The sequence below is a fragment of the Pseudopipra pipra genome, chromosome 5 (assembly GCF_036250125.1).
Source record: "Pseudopipra pipra isolate bDixPip1 chromosome 5, bDixPip1.hap1, whole genome shotgun sequence".
In the NCBI taxonomy this organism is placed as follows: Eukaryota; Metazoa; Chordata; class Aves; order Passeriformes; family Pipridae; genus Pseudopipra; species Pseudopipra pipra.
In genome coordinates, this window is record NC_087553.1 from 44,966,042 (window position 1) to 44,979,191 (window position 13,150).

A 13,150-nucleotide genomic window follows, 5' to 3' on the forward strand; every position below is an offset into this window, starting at 1 on the left:
TTTAAGTCTTCTCTTCTGACAGTGTTCCTCCCTCTTGGCTCTTTCTTCATTGGCACCATTTTTTATTCAGTGCTTAATTACTCCACTGCACTTTGTGCTCTCAAGCTTGGAGCCTCTGCTTTTTGTTTTGTCATATTCTGGTAATGCAAATAATCCCCTTCCTTTGAAGGTGTTTATATTCTGTGATCTTGTCTCTCCTGAGCCTTCTCTTCGGCAGACTGTAGAAATTGAATTTTGTCTGTCTAACCTAACTTAGCCTTTTAATGCTGTTTTCTCTGTGTGTGTTTTCTGTACTGTCATGGCCCTTCCAAGCTGTGGGGAGCAGAGTGGAACCAAAACAAGGTCACAGTGTACTTACCTACATAAAGCATGCCATAGCTTGTATTATTTTTACAAATTAGCAGTGTACAAGCACTCATCGCCCCTGAACTTTTTCTGCAACTCTTCACATGAAGGGAAGTATCAAGGAAAATGGGTACCCATTAACTTATCAACAATTTTTCGATTTAAAATCTGTGCCCAGTCTAAAACCTGTGAGTCTGTGATTCACCATGCAAGGCAGTACTGAGACTGGATTACAGTTAAGAGTCTCCTTTTGGCTGTGCCTTATCTAAACTGCACTGACTGAATACATTGATTCTAATGAAGTTATTTGTGGCTTACATTGACTGATTTAAAGCCTTTGTCTTTCATAAATCTATTCTTACAGAGGTAAAGTTGATGGTAAGTCTTGTGATTAGTTGCAGTGGGGATACATTAGAGAAGATAACCAGAACTGCTGAGGATCCTTCGTGTCCCAAAACCTCCTCAGCAAGGGATTGTGTAATGATTTACAGAAAGACTTAACTGACGAAGCTACGGAAGTGCAGCGATCAGAAAATTTACACTGGTTTCTGATGCACAAAGGTACTGTCATCAAGCACTAATGCATCAGCTGGTTTTCCTCCATCATCTTATGAGCTATTTAATTCTAGACCCTGATGGTTTAATCAGTGCCATAAGGACTGAATGCTCCATGTGCCTGGAGCTCATGGAGGGTTACAACAGCAGGTTGCAAGAGCCTCATGGCAATGACTGTCATTCAGCCCTGTGTAATCTGGTTTTATTGGAAATTATTTGTTACAGTCAGATATCTCAAATCCTCGAACATTTTAAATCCCTCTTGGTCTGAGATACCTTGCATCCACTAGTCGTGACTCCAAAAGTGAAAGAATAAAACCTATGCAGAAAAATACTTCACTTTTTCCTGCATACCTCTTGTTGTTTACCAAGCATCTCTGGAAAAACAGAAGTAAACTTAGAACAATGCTTTTTCCAGAATACTTGTTTATCTTGGTACCTCCTCTTTTTGCTTTAATATAGTAAATGCTAATTGCACCCCTTGGGTACATCTTGGCTGATGTCTAAATCATATCTAGAGCTGTTTTCATATTACTATGAAAAACTCTTTGAAATGAGAGGCTACAAATACTTTAATACCAGGACCACAAAATGAGCCATCAATAAACCTCTATCATTTAAAAAGATAAGTGATGCTGAGATTTATTAAATACCAAATATAATTTCATTGGCACATAGCCTCATTCTGTTGCATTAAAAACAAAGGAGAAAATATAAAACCAATTAGCTTTATGCATTCGGAAATCTCATAAAGCCCAGATAATAACTCCAGTCTTGACCTGGTAGTGCACAAAAGATCTACCCTGTGCTACAGAATTTCCCAAAAACTTGATGGTACTAATAGTGCCTAATGGCTTCAGTGGAACTAGAATTTCTCCTTAAGAAAGTTACTTTCTCCTGCTGTTATTGCAAAGGAAGTCCAAACCAAATAACTTAATTAAAATTATGTTGTGCTTTCTAGTACATATGGTACTATATTTTGTAGGCTTCTACAAAAGAGGTAAGCAGCATGATGGATCTTACCTAGTACTTGCAGGAGAGACAACCTGGGAATTCCACAAGGTGCAATAGGCATAGCACAATAAACCATGACTAATCATCTGACAAACAGGAAGCCACGGCAGACAAATAAACTGGAAAACACCATTTGACTGTAACACAGGTCTTCAGGGGACAGGAAGGGAAAAATAAAGGAAGCACAGCAGGTAAATTCATGTTTGCAAAATGATCCTATTCCAAGCCTGGATCTCATGTCATAAAGCAGTTCAAGCTGTCCATAAGTGCCCCACAGGCTTTGCGCAGGCTCTTCACAGGGATGTGTCGAGTGTGAAGAAGATACCCTAAAATATAAATACCAATAATCATTCTCAGTCTCTCTCTTCTAAAACTATAGGCATTTCTAATTGAGCAGAGTTGAAATACTCTTTACATGCTAGTCTAAATAAATTCAGATTTACTATGGAAAAATGTAAAGTAGCTTTTCCTTATGTACACAAGACCTCCATGGATTCCCAAGACAATGGTATCAAGTTCCACAGCAGTGATCTTTTAATTTCAGGATGACATTAATTTATTAGAAATACTTGCCATAATCTTCTTTCCTGGCCCAAGAAGAAGCTCATGCAACCAAAGATTGTGGTTAAATGTGTTTGTTGGCATGACATTTGTTAATGATTTTTCCACAATCCTTCACTTTGAAGATAGTTTTTTCTTAAGATTTATGTACTGCTTGGCTTCAATTCTTAGTCCCGCACAAAAGCAGGTATTTTTGTCAAATACCACCTGGCACAGTGGAGAAGAGCAATGGAGAGGAGCACAGGGTTGCAGCTATACAGACCACATCTCCAAGGTGTTTGGAGTCAAAATGCATGTTTGTGCTGTGCATGAAAGAGTGGGACAGAGATCCCTGATCTCCCTGGTTCCTCCAAAGACAAGAGGTCAATGCAGAAGGTGGCTGGGCAGAGTTACTATCTGGGATATGGAAGCTGTAGACTGCATTTCCTGGTAGCACTGAGCCTGAGCCTGGCACACTTCCAGGCAACTGGGCACTGCCTGGCACCATCCTGCAGTCCCAGCTCGGGATGTCCACAGGGAGAAAGCATCTCTGCTTTTTACAGCTAGTTTGTGCTTCTGAGGTTTCCTTTTTTTCTTTTGCTAGAAGGTCCAAAACTACAATTAAAAAAAATAAAATCCAAAACCACAATTAAAATTTTATATGTTAAACATTACGTTTTGGTACAATGAGTTAGCAGGAAATTTGTGGATTCTTACAACTCATTTCTTATGCAAGAAGATGAAAACTTGCATGTATCTGATGTCAGCCTTTAACAGGTTGTTTAATGCAATGGGAAAACATTGGAAGTGTCCCTAGTCACAAATCTCAAGAATGCAAAGGACAATGCCAACAACCTGCATTTGTAATGCAGCAGTCCACTGTCTGTTTGCTAAGTAATGATATGTTGTAGAAACTAATCTCATGCATACATGCATACAACTCTGAGAGTACAAGAGGAAAGAAGCAAAACAGGTATGGGAGGAGTGGGGAAAATGTGAAAAGAAAATACAATTTTGTATTCTGTGCATTGCAGTTCTTAAAAGCTGTCTGAGCAAAACATCTACTGTTAGCTGCCCTATGAAGAAGAATGGGAAATAGGTGGCTGAATTATGTGAAAGTAACAATAGTCTAAAAGCTAATTGCTCTTATTTCCATATAATTCAAAAATATAAAATTGTCTGAGGAATATGAAATAGGACAGAAGTAATTTACTCCCAGCCTGTGAATAACCTAAGGTTCGCGTTTCCCTATTCTCGAAAAACTTGCGTAGGAGAACTGGAACAGACACCTCATGTATGTATTTCTTTCCAGGGTGAGCTTTGCTATTTAAAGATGGTACGTAGCTCTGAAGCCTGAGCAGGGACAGGTCTTACCTGAAGATGCACCCTTCCCTTGCACAGGGTTCAGATCCCTCACCACAGCTTAAAAGTGAGCGCACTCCCCCCCTTTATACTAGGAAGAACTCCTACTGTCCCCAAAAGCCTCCTGGAGAGGGTCTTTGTGCCTGACTGTATGTTGTACTGTCTCCCTACAGGAGTGGTATGTGAGATGACTGTGAAGCTGAAGGTTTGTAGTGCCAGAGCTTCACTCAGCACTGATCCATCAACCTGAATTGCTGGATCTCTGCCTCGTCTTACAAAAACAGAGGACAGCACCTCCTGCCCTAGCAGGAGACTCCAGTAACAGGAAACATTGCTGTAACTGTAAGTAGCAATTAAACTCGATTCTGGCAGTGTTACACAGCAGGACTTCAAGTTTAATAGCTAAAATATTGGGACAGTAAAAGTAATCATCACACATCAAAATGTATTTATTTGAAAAACTAAATCAATTAATCTAAAATCATTAGGATAGAAAAAATAATTAATTCTATAGAACTGAGTGAAAAAAAGTATTGTCACTACTATCATAGCATCATAGGCTCATAGCATATTTCAGGAGGAAAAGGACCTCAGAAGGTCACTAGGCCAGCTTCTTGCTCAAAGCAGGTTCACCTCTGAGCCCAGATCAGGTTGCTCAGGGATCTGACCAATTAGGCCAAACTATGACTTTGTCTCATAGCAACATCCAGTATATAAAGGGGGGTCTACAAGGAAGCTGGAGAGAGACTCTTCATCAGGAACTGTAGTGCTAGGACAAGGGAGAAAGGCTTCAAACTGAAAGAGAGTAGGTTTAGATTAGGTTAGGAAGGAATTCTTTACTGAAAGGATAGTGAGGCAGTGCAACAAGTTTCCCAGAGAAGCTGTGGATGCCCCATCTCTAGAAGTGTTCAAGACCAGGTTGGATGGGGCTTTGAACAGTCTGGTCTAGAGGGAGATGTCCCTGCCCATGGCAGTGGCGTTGGAACTAGGAAATCATTGAAGTCCTTTCCAACCCAAACCAATCTATGATTCTAAATCAACACTCCAACACTCATGTTTTCTCTTCCACAAATAAAGCCTTTTGTTTTCTAGCACCTACTTTGCTGCAGCACACTGCACAGATGGATAGTTCTTTTTCTGACTATTTTCACACCACAATAAAAGGAGCAACCTGAAGGCACTTAATGAAGTTGATGGGCTTCCTTTGGCAGTAGTGTCAACACTTTGAAGATCCTTCACTTTCTTTTGATTCAACCATTTAGTACATTGTTTTAGTTTTCTCTAATACCATTATGTGCTAGACCTTTTCTTCTTATCTGCCCAGACTTCTCTGCTAATGGCCACAAGCCTTAATTGTGTAAAGTTAAGAAGAGAAAAACATAATGCAATACTTTTGCCAGAGCAGATAGCATGCAGGAGATAACAACATTTACCTATGACTTACTCCAGCATAATCTCTTACAGGCAATACTGAAAATACGCAAACAAGCAATCTGCTCAAGGTTTCTGTGAGTGTTCTGGACAATATTTCTGACTAGATCCTCAGCTAATTTAAGTTGGCATCAGTGCGTATACCACACTTTTGAATCATTTCAGTTATGTGCACTGAACATGCTTATCTCAAATTTAAACAAAGTTTAAAAGTGACCAAAAATCACAATCTCTATTAACCAAGAACCCATTTATTCCTGCTTGAGTGACAGAAATTTTAAAGCTAAAAGTTAAAACTGCCATGCAGCCAGACACTTTTCACTGGGCAAACCAAAAAACCTGGTTCAGAAATACTTCCAGTATGTGCTTCAGTCTCTTTAATACTTTGTACAAAGAATTAATATGGTATGGAAAAGTTCCAGAAGTTTTCAGGAAAAAAAATTCCCTATTTATTCCAGGGAACTCATGTGATGAAAAAAAAAAAGGAGAATTTGATTTAAAATAAATTTTTATGTGAACCATTAAATTACAAATTTACTGGTGAAAGAAAGTGACAAATATTTTAAATGTGCTTTCTGTAGGCAATATTTCAGATTATAATACCTTATTTCAAAATTTATTGTTGTGGAGTTACACTTCCTATGTACTGTTACTCTTTAATATTATTCTATTTTAACTACATGATGATGAATACTAATAGGAATACCATGGGTATTTTGAAAAATGTTCTCTATGAAGGTCTGTATTCCATGTTAAAAATTATTGATGGTTTCTGTTTTCAAATTTTTTCAAGAGATGAATCAAATTAATATACCTTAGTTCATAGTACATCTTCATCTCTAATACTAAATTTATAATTCATTAAATAGCAGTAATAATGTACACATTTCTTTTACATACTATCTATTTGCACTTACTTTATGCTATCCAAATTACACATGCTATTTTTTTTCCTTTGAGATATACATAAAATTTAGTTTTAACTTTGGTTGGTTATATTCAGCAAGTAACTATTACAGATTTTATTTCTTCACACCTCTGTTTTTTGGTGAGGGTATTTTCTTCTCAAAACTACACTCACTCACTTTTCCATGTGTAGCTGTAGATGGACCTGTACTGCTGGAGAGATCAAAAAAGTTGTGTTCTCCTTTATTGATGACCTTGGTAGGCATACTTTATTTCTATGGGATTTGTAGAAAATGTGGATATAATTTAATAGGAAACAATCAGTTTAGGATTTAGACTTTCAGTTAGACCTTGAAAATAGTTTGAGGAAACTACAGTACTTAATCAAACTGCTTGAAAATTCTATTTTCTAAAGCATGAGGAAAAAAGAAATCAATATTTTATTAAATAAGCTGTTAACCACAAAGGTTTAGATCATCCAGCATGAGTTTCTGAACATGGGAGAGGCAAAAAAATAAAAATGCAGAGACTTTGTGCTCTGTGTTCCCATGGAGGGGATGGGCAAATTCCTGGGATGTGCTGAACGTTTCAGTGGCAGCAGTGGCATGGTGGGATCCAGGGAGAAATAGAGTCACCACAGCCAATGCCACTACCATTGTTGTCCCTGCCCAGCCTCTGCTCTCTCTACTTCTCTGGGAACAAGTACTACAGAGTCCATAAAGAAAATTAAGCTTGTACCTCTTTCCAGCAAGGATTATGTCTGCATTTCTCCAATCTCTGTAAAGGTTGTGGTTTAAATATTATGTTTAATCCCACATTAGTACAGGTCTGTTGAACATTGTGTCAGCTCTATTATTTTCTTTCAAGCAGGACAGAATATAATGTTTTTCTAAGTGGTTGCAACATCTGGAAATACATCTACTTTCTTTCTTGCATGAAGCTGTTGCATACCCGTTCTGAAGGGCTTGGAAGATGATTTCTATTTGGTTTTAATTTTTCTTCTGATATTTTTCATACTCTTACTCTGTTTGGAAAGTCTCCAACATGGAAACTGTTAATTCACAGTTTTTTGTTGCATGTTGTTGGATTTGCAGTTTTGGCACTCCTGAAGAATCTATCTTCAATCAACAGCTTAGACATTTTCCCAAATGCCTATATTCAGACTGTTAAAATATTCTATATTTATATATAAATATGTATTTATAAAACATAATCCAGTTTTGCAGGGTTTTTCTGAGGTCATTTGCTGTGGAAAGATCACAGTTCTGATCAATCTGTTAAATCTACAGTGTTTCCTACCCATTGTCACAGTTTTCCATTTCAGTGTGCATTACTGGGACCCTTTTAAACTTTTCCCCTTAAATGATGCCCCAGGTGATTACTCACTGGCCTGGTGTTAAAGGTATCTCTGGACACTACCTCCATCAAGGGAACATGCTGCCCTGGGATTCACACTAGGCAGCTGGGCAAGTATGCTGTCTTTCTACTTTGACACTGCTATTAGAGGATTAAGAAACCATGTTTATTTGATTTATCTTCCATTACACACAGGTATTCTCTAAGGTCTATGTCTCCCTCAGCTCTCTGTCTAAATCCTTCACTCTGCACAGCCTCTCTTAGCTGTCCCCTGCCTCTCCAATTGCATGTTGTACGGTGAGTGACAACTCTTCTCTCTGTTTCCTCTCTCACCTCTAGTTTTCCCTGAAGGTCTTCCTTCTGATGTTCCCACCCACACTCACACCCCACCCCTCCTGCTCGGAGCTGGCTGCAGTGCAGTAGTGTTTCATGGCTTTCACTTCTGTAGGTACTGAGTGATGCTGTTGTCCACATGCCTGTGATGACAAGCCAGTTCTAGCATAGAATTGCAACAGAGTGAGTAAGCAAGCAACTTCTCCTGACCACTCCTGATTTTATTGACCTTAAATGTCTTTTCTCACATAATGAGTCCAACTGATTTGATGTTTACCCATTTGGAAGGTGTTCCCACCTTTGGACCATCCCCACTGTCTTTCTCCTACACCTGTACCATTTCTTCAAGGATTTTTTAAATAACGGGACCTGAACGGTCACCAGTGAGGCAGGGTAATTTCACACCATCATTACATTTCTGGTTTGATTTTTATTCCTTTCCTACATACTGACACAGTCTATAGACTGGATCTCTGCAATCACTTGGCAGCACACAGGGGAGCAGAGAAAGCAATGCTGTCCAAATGTTTTTTCCCTATGATCACAGTTAATAAAGCTCCCACCTGACCTGTCCTAAATTGTACTTGTGTTGTTAAGCACTCGATGTCCCCAGATATCTGACACTTGACAAAGCTGTGTGTCCTTCTGACCACTGTTAACAGTGAACTGAGAGCTTCCACAAACCTACCAGCAGTGACTCCTAGTTCTCTTTTCTGTAAGGTAATAGCCAATTTAAAATCCATTAAGTTATATATGTCTAGTTAAAGTTGTTTCCCTCAATATTCATTACTGTACATTTATTGACATTGAATTTTGTCTGTTATTTTACTGCCTGCATACTCAGACACTTCATCAGACTAAATGTAGATAAACGTCATCTGAGCCAGTCACCATGTAATCCCATTACAGACAGCAGAGAGAAAGAGGCATCTCCAGGGCTATGATTCCTCCAAACAGACCAGGTGAATCAAGCCTTAAAAGTGCCTATTTCTCTCCACTGAGTATGAAATGAGCCTCAGGTGGTTCTTGGTTTCTCTACCAGCTATGCTTTGGTTAGGTAAGATAAATCCCATGTGTGTTGGATGGTGAGCTGTCTCTGTCACATTGCAGACACCCTTTGTTTATATTGCCCTAAACTATTTTGTATCATCCACAAACTCTGTCATGCTGCTATTCACTTTTTTCAGATGCTTTATGAGTAAATGGAGCACACAGCTTCATAGATGCTGGTGGGACTGCCCTGGAAATCACTTTTCTGAAACAAAAAAAATTTTTAAAAAAATGACCTTTTGTTCCTACTCTTCCTTTTTTACTACAAGAGCTTTATTTATTTAGGAACCTTTTGGGAGGGGCCTTCTCAAAACCTCTTTGGAAACATAAGCATGCTGCATTGACAGCACCACCACAATTTGTGGTCTCACTGGCTCTTTCCAAGGAGCTCAGTGGATATATGAGCTAAGATTTTCTCCCTACAGAAGTCATAGTATTTTTTCCAATTGTATCATGTTTGCCCGGTGTCTCTTAGTTCTAGACTTTATCATAAGTTCCCCATGTCAGTGTTCCCAAGTCAGAATTACAGGTCTATAGATCTCTGGACCTTTTCTATTTTTCTTTTCCAAAACTGAGTTCACATCTACCTTTTTATCCCCTTGGCACCATTTAAGGGGTAGGTTGTGCCCTGCAGTTAGCAGTTCTTTTGCAATTGTGGAGAAATACCATACAGTCCTGCTGATTCATTACTACCTATTTCATTGTTTTGTCCTAAATATTCCCCTACTACATTTGAGCTGCTCCTGTTTGTTCTCACGAGGAAAGCCCATGCAGGGGGAATGTCCCTGAGATCCTGTTTGTGGCTACCAAGCCCACCTAGCTTTCCTCTTTCTGTGGGCCTTGTTGAATCCCTGGCAGGCTGACAGCTCACAGCATGTTTGAGAGAGGTTCAAGTACGTCTTTTGGTTGTTTTAGCAAATAGTCTTTTAAAATGTTTAGCTGACCTGAATCCTTATGATCTGATGTTCTGCTAACGAGAACCTAATCTTTACCTACCTTCTAAAGATTTGTTCTTGTTTGTATTGATTTGATATTGTTGACACTGGTCAATTTTTTTTTTTTGGTAAAAGAACAGTATTCTGATCATAGGGGATTAGATTCAGTAAAGAGATGACCTACATTAGGCACATATTCTTTTCCAATTATTATGGTGAATATGTAGTTTGCCTATTTCTGCTCACAGTCTGTAGTTTCGGGAAAAAGAAAGAGAATAATTTCCATTGGTCTGCAATGGCTGAATATAGGCAGCAGAGGTATTTGTGCTCTGGTACCCTTTCTTTTCACACCATTTTTAGAACGCTTTCTGCTTCATTAAAAATAGAGGAAACACCTTCCATTTTTAAATTAATTGAGTTACTACTGTTTTCACAAGAGACGAGATTCCTCAGAGGAAGGTCAATAACATAATTAGCAAAGCATAATTAAGACAGTCATGCTGAAGAACCAAGTTGCTGGTCAGATGCTTCCCTCAATACAGCTGGTGGGCTGGGTCTATCCTGTGGCTAGGCTTGTGAATATCTGGGACTTGAAATTCAGCACATACTATGATTTGGTTTTCTACAATTTTTTGCAACTTTGCATCATGAGAATACACAAAAGGCATCATTTATTGTCTTTGCTTCATAAGTTAATTTTCCATCACATATTAATTTGTAATATTAAATGCTATCAATTTTCCCTTTGATATTTATTTGCAGATAAGAGCCTGACTGAAGCCTGAAACAACATATAGCCTACTAATGTGGTCCATACTCTCAATTTTTTTATCTTAATGAATATTCTAATCTCTGGGAGATTTTTATAGAGGGAATAAAATCTAATTTTGAATAATAGCCATGTTTGAAAGTTTGAACTTTTGTCGGTGACAGTTCATAAAGCTAAAAATCAGCAGTTATCCAGCAGATTACTGGTAATGAATTATTGTCCTTGCTCTATTAGTAATCACAGGAACAGAAGAATTGCCATATTTTAACAGACCTCTAGTCTGATGAAGCTGTTACCATTTCTTGCACAGTTAGCAACTCTCCAGGTTCCAAAGAAATATTATATAGTGGCCCACCCACAGGAACAGTTCTTAATCTTTGGAAACTAGTGCCTGATTTATGGTCTAAACATGTCATGAAGTGTTTTAACACGTCTTTTTTCAAAACAACCCCTGTGAGTACCTGAAAGACCAACATCTGGGCTCCACCTGCACATTGTGGTTTTGGTTCTGTTTTTATTTTTTAAGGAAGAGTTAATGGCATTTCAGGTATTTACTTGGTTCTTTAGAAAAGGACATATGTATTTATCTCTGTAACAGATATTGGAAAGGCAGTGGCAGAAGGAATTTTGCCACTGTTCTATTGGGGCAGTTTAACAGAGGGAAGGAAATCTATCTTACCTCCTCACTTTGGCTTTTCAAACTCCAGCCCTTGTTCCATAAGAACACAAGAGTGTTTAATAATACAGCTACCTTCTCACTGCTGCTAACTGGATTAAGAGCAACAACTGATATTACATACAAGAATGTCATTTTCCAATTGCTAAACACTGTTATCTTTCAGTTAATACTGTGATCAGTTAATACTATGATCTTTCAGTTAATACTGCGCAGAATTGTTTTTATTGAGAAGTGAAAATCTCTGGGTATTTTTTAACTGCTTGCGACCCTTTTTCTTCCTATGATCCAATTCTCCTTTGGTATATAATACCAGAAAGACTGTAAACTCTAATGATTTGATCATGTGATGTGCATCTTTATGTGTTTGAATGCTCTAAGCATGGTTTTTCTGAAGTTCATTGACTAACACAGATTTTATTTGGTGGCCTATGATTGTTTCTATAAATACATGTTAAGGTATGGCTTTAATTCATTTGGAAACCCTATTTAGGCATGGCTGACTGATGGACCATGACAAGTCAATGACTGTGGAGAAGGTTAATCAAATCTTCTCATTAACCTGAATCTGATCTCCTCCTTATTACTGAAAGCCAGATAATTTACATTTTCACAGTGAAGTTAAAGAATGAGTTATCATATTATAAAATATGTTTATATATTATGTGTGCAGTTTATATGAGAGCTTTATAAAATAAAGAATGTATTGCACAAAAGCATTTTGTAAAAGCTCTGTAATCAGAAAAAAACCCTAGTACATGGGAAGGAATAGAAGACAGTTCTTTTCCAGTGCATTTAAATGCTTTTCAGAGACATCTTTGCCAGATAGTGACCTTGATGGCTCTTCTTCTTTTCTATATTTTTTCTATTTTCTGTATTCCTGTGTTGTCTTTTATTTTCATCTGGCCCACTTTTTCATTGTTTTATGTTGATGTTTTATTTTCTTCAGGCTGATTACTTGCTTAAATACGTGATTTTCCACTCCCTTCAGTGGTGATCCTCATATAATTTTGTCTAGTCTGTTCCCAGTCTTGAACATAAGCCCAGTATTCTCATAGGTGGCATAATGTTGTCTCCAGTAGTATGTTTACATTTTAAAACAGATCTACCCATTGTGAGATTTATTTCTCAGATGAATAGGTAAACCCGTATTTATTTATCTTATTTGGCCAACATGCTGTGCCAATATGCCATGGTGACTGGTAGGTAGATAGCAGGCCAGCTCATCCCTCATATCATTCAAAAATGACATACTTATTTATATAATTTTGAAATAAGAATGGCAGTATGCTACATGTGTGCCTCCATCTATATGTGGGACAGGGAACAAGACTAAATGAGTCCGGTGTGTCCTCTTTCTTTGCAGAGGACTTCCCTCTGGGATTTGTGTCATAGAGAAAGCTGGAAGCAATAGTATCTCTAGCACATCCTACATACTTACAAGGATATCAAACCATAATTAAATACTTAAAATTTCTTTTCTGTTGCTAACTGACCCTTGCAGGATCATAAGTCTCTAGGCATCTATGTTTCTTCCAGAAAAGTCCTTAATTTTTTGAATGATAGGTTGGGAACATGACCAACACAATTTCCTTGCTGAGAGTAGGTAGGTAGTTTCAGATATCCACTAAACAAGACCATTTCTTCTGTCAGATCAATGTTTTGATTTCTTCTCCAATCAATGTTTCATATCAAATAGCCAAATAATCTTGAGAGCAGAATCTGTAATGAAATGGTCTTCCATACCTACTCCAAGTGACTAGATTAGACAGGCATTTTCTGGTTTGCTAGCCCAACAGACATGCAATCATTTCATAAAAACTGGAAAAATTAACCTGGAGAAACTGGAGAGCAACATACCAATGCTGGTAGCTACAA

At 38.0% G+C, this 13,150-nt stretch overlaps 1 protein-coding gene across 1 annotated transcript in view; it reads right to left on the bottom strand.

Annotated features, from left to right (window-relative positions):
- Positions 1-1,454: 1,454 nt before the first annotated feature.
- The window catches only part of ANO6 (anoctamin 6), a 108,014-nt gene continuing 96,318 nt past the window's right edge, over positions 1,455-13,150 (bottom strand). The window contains exon 20 of the mRNA XM_064655855.1: positions 1,455-2,240. Coding sequence (XP_064511925.1) covers positions 2,208-2,240 — 33 coding nt within the window. The 3' untranslated portion in view covers positions 1,455-2,207. The remainder of the gene's footprint in view (positions 2,241-13,150) is intronic.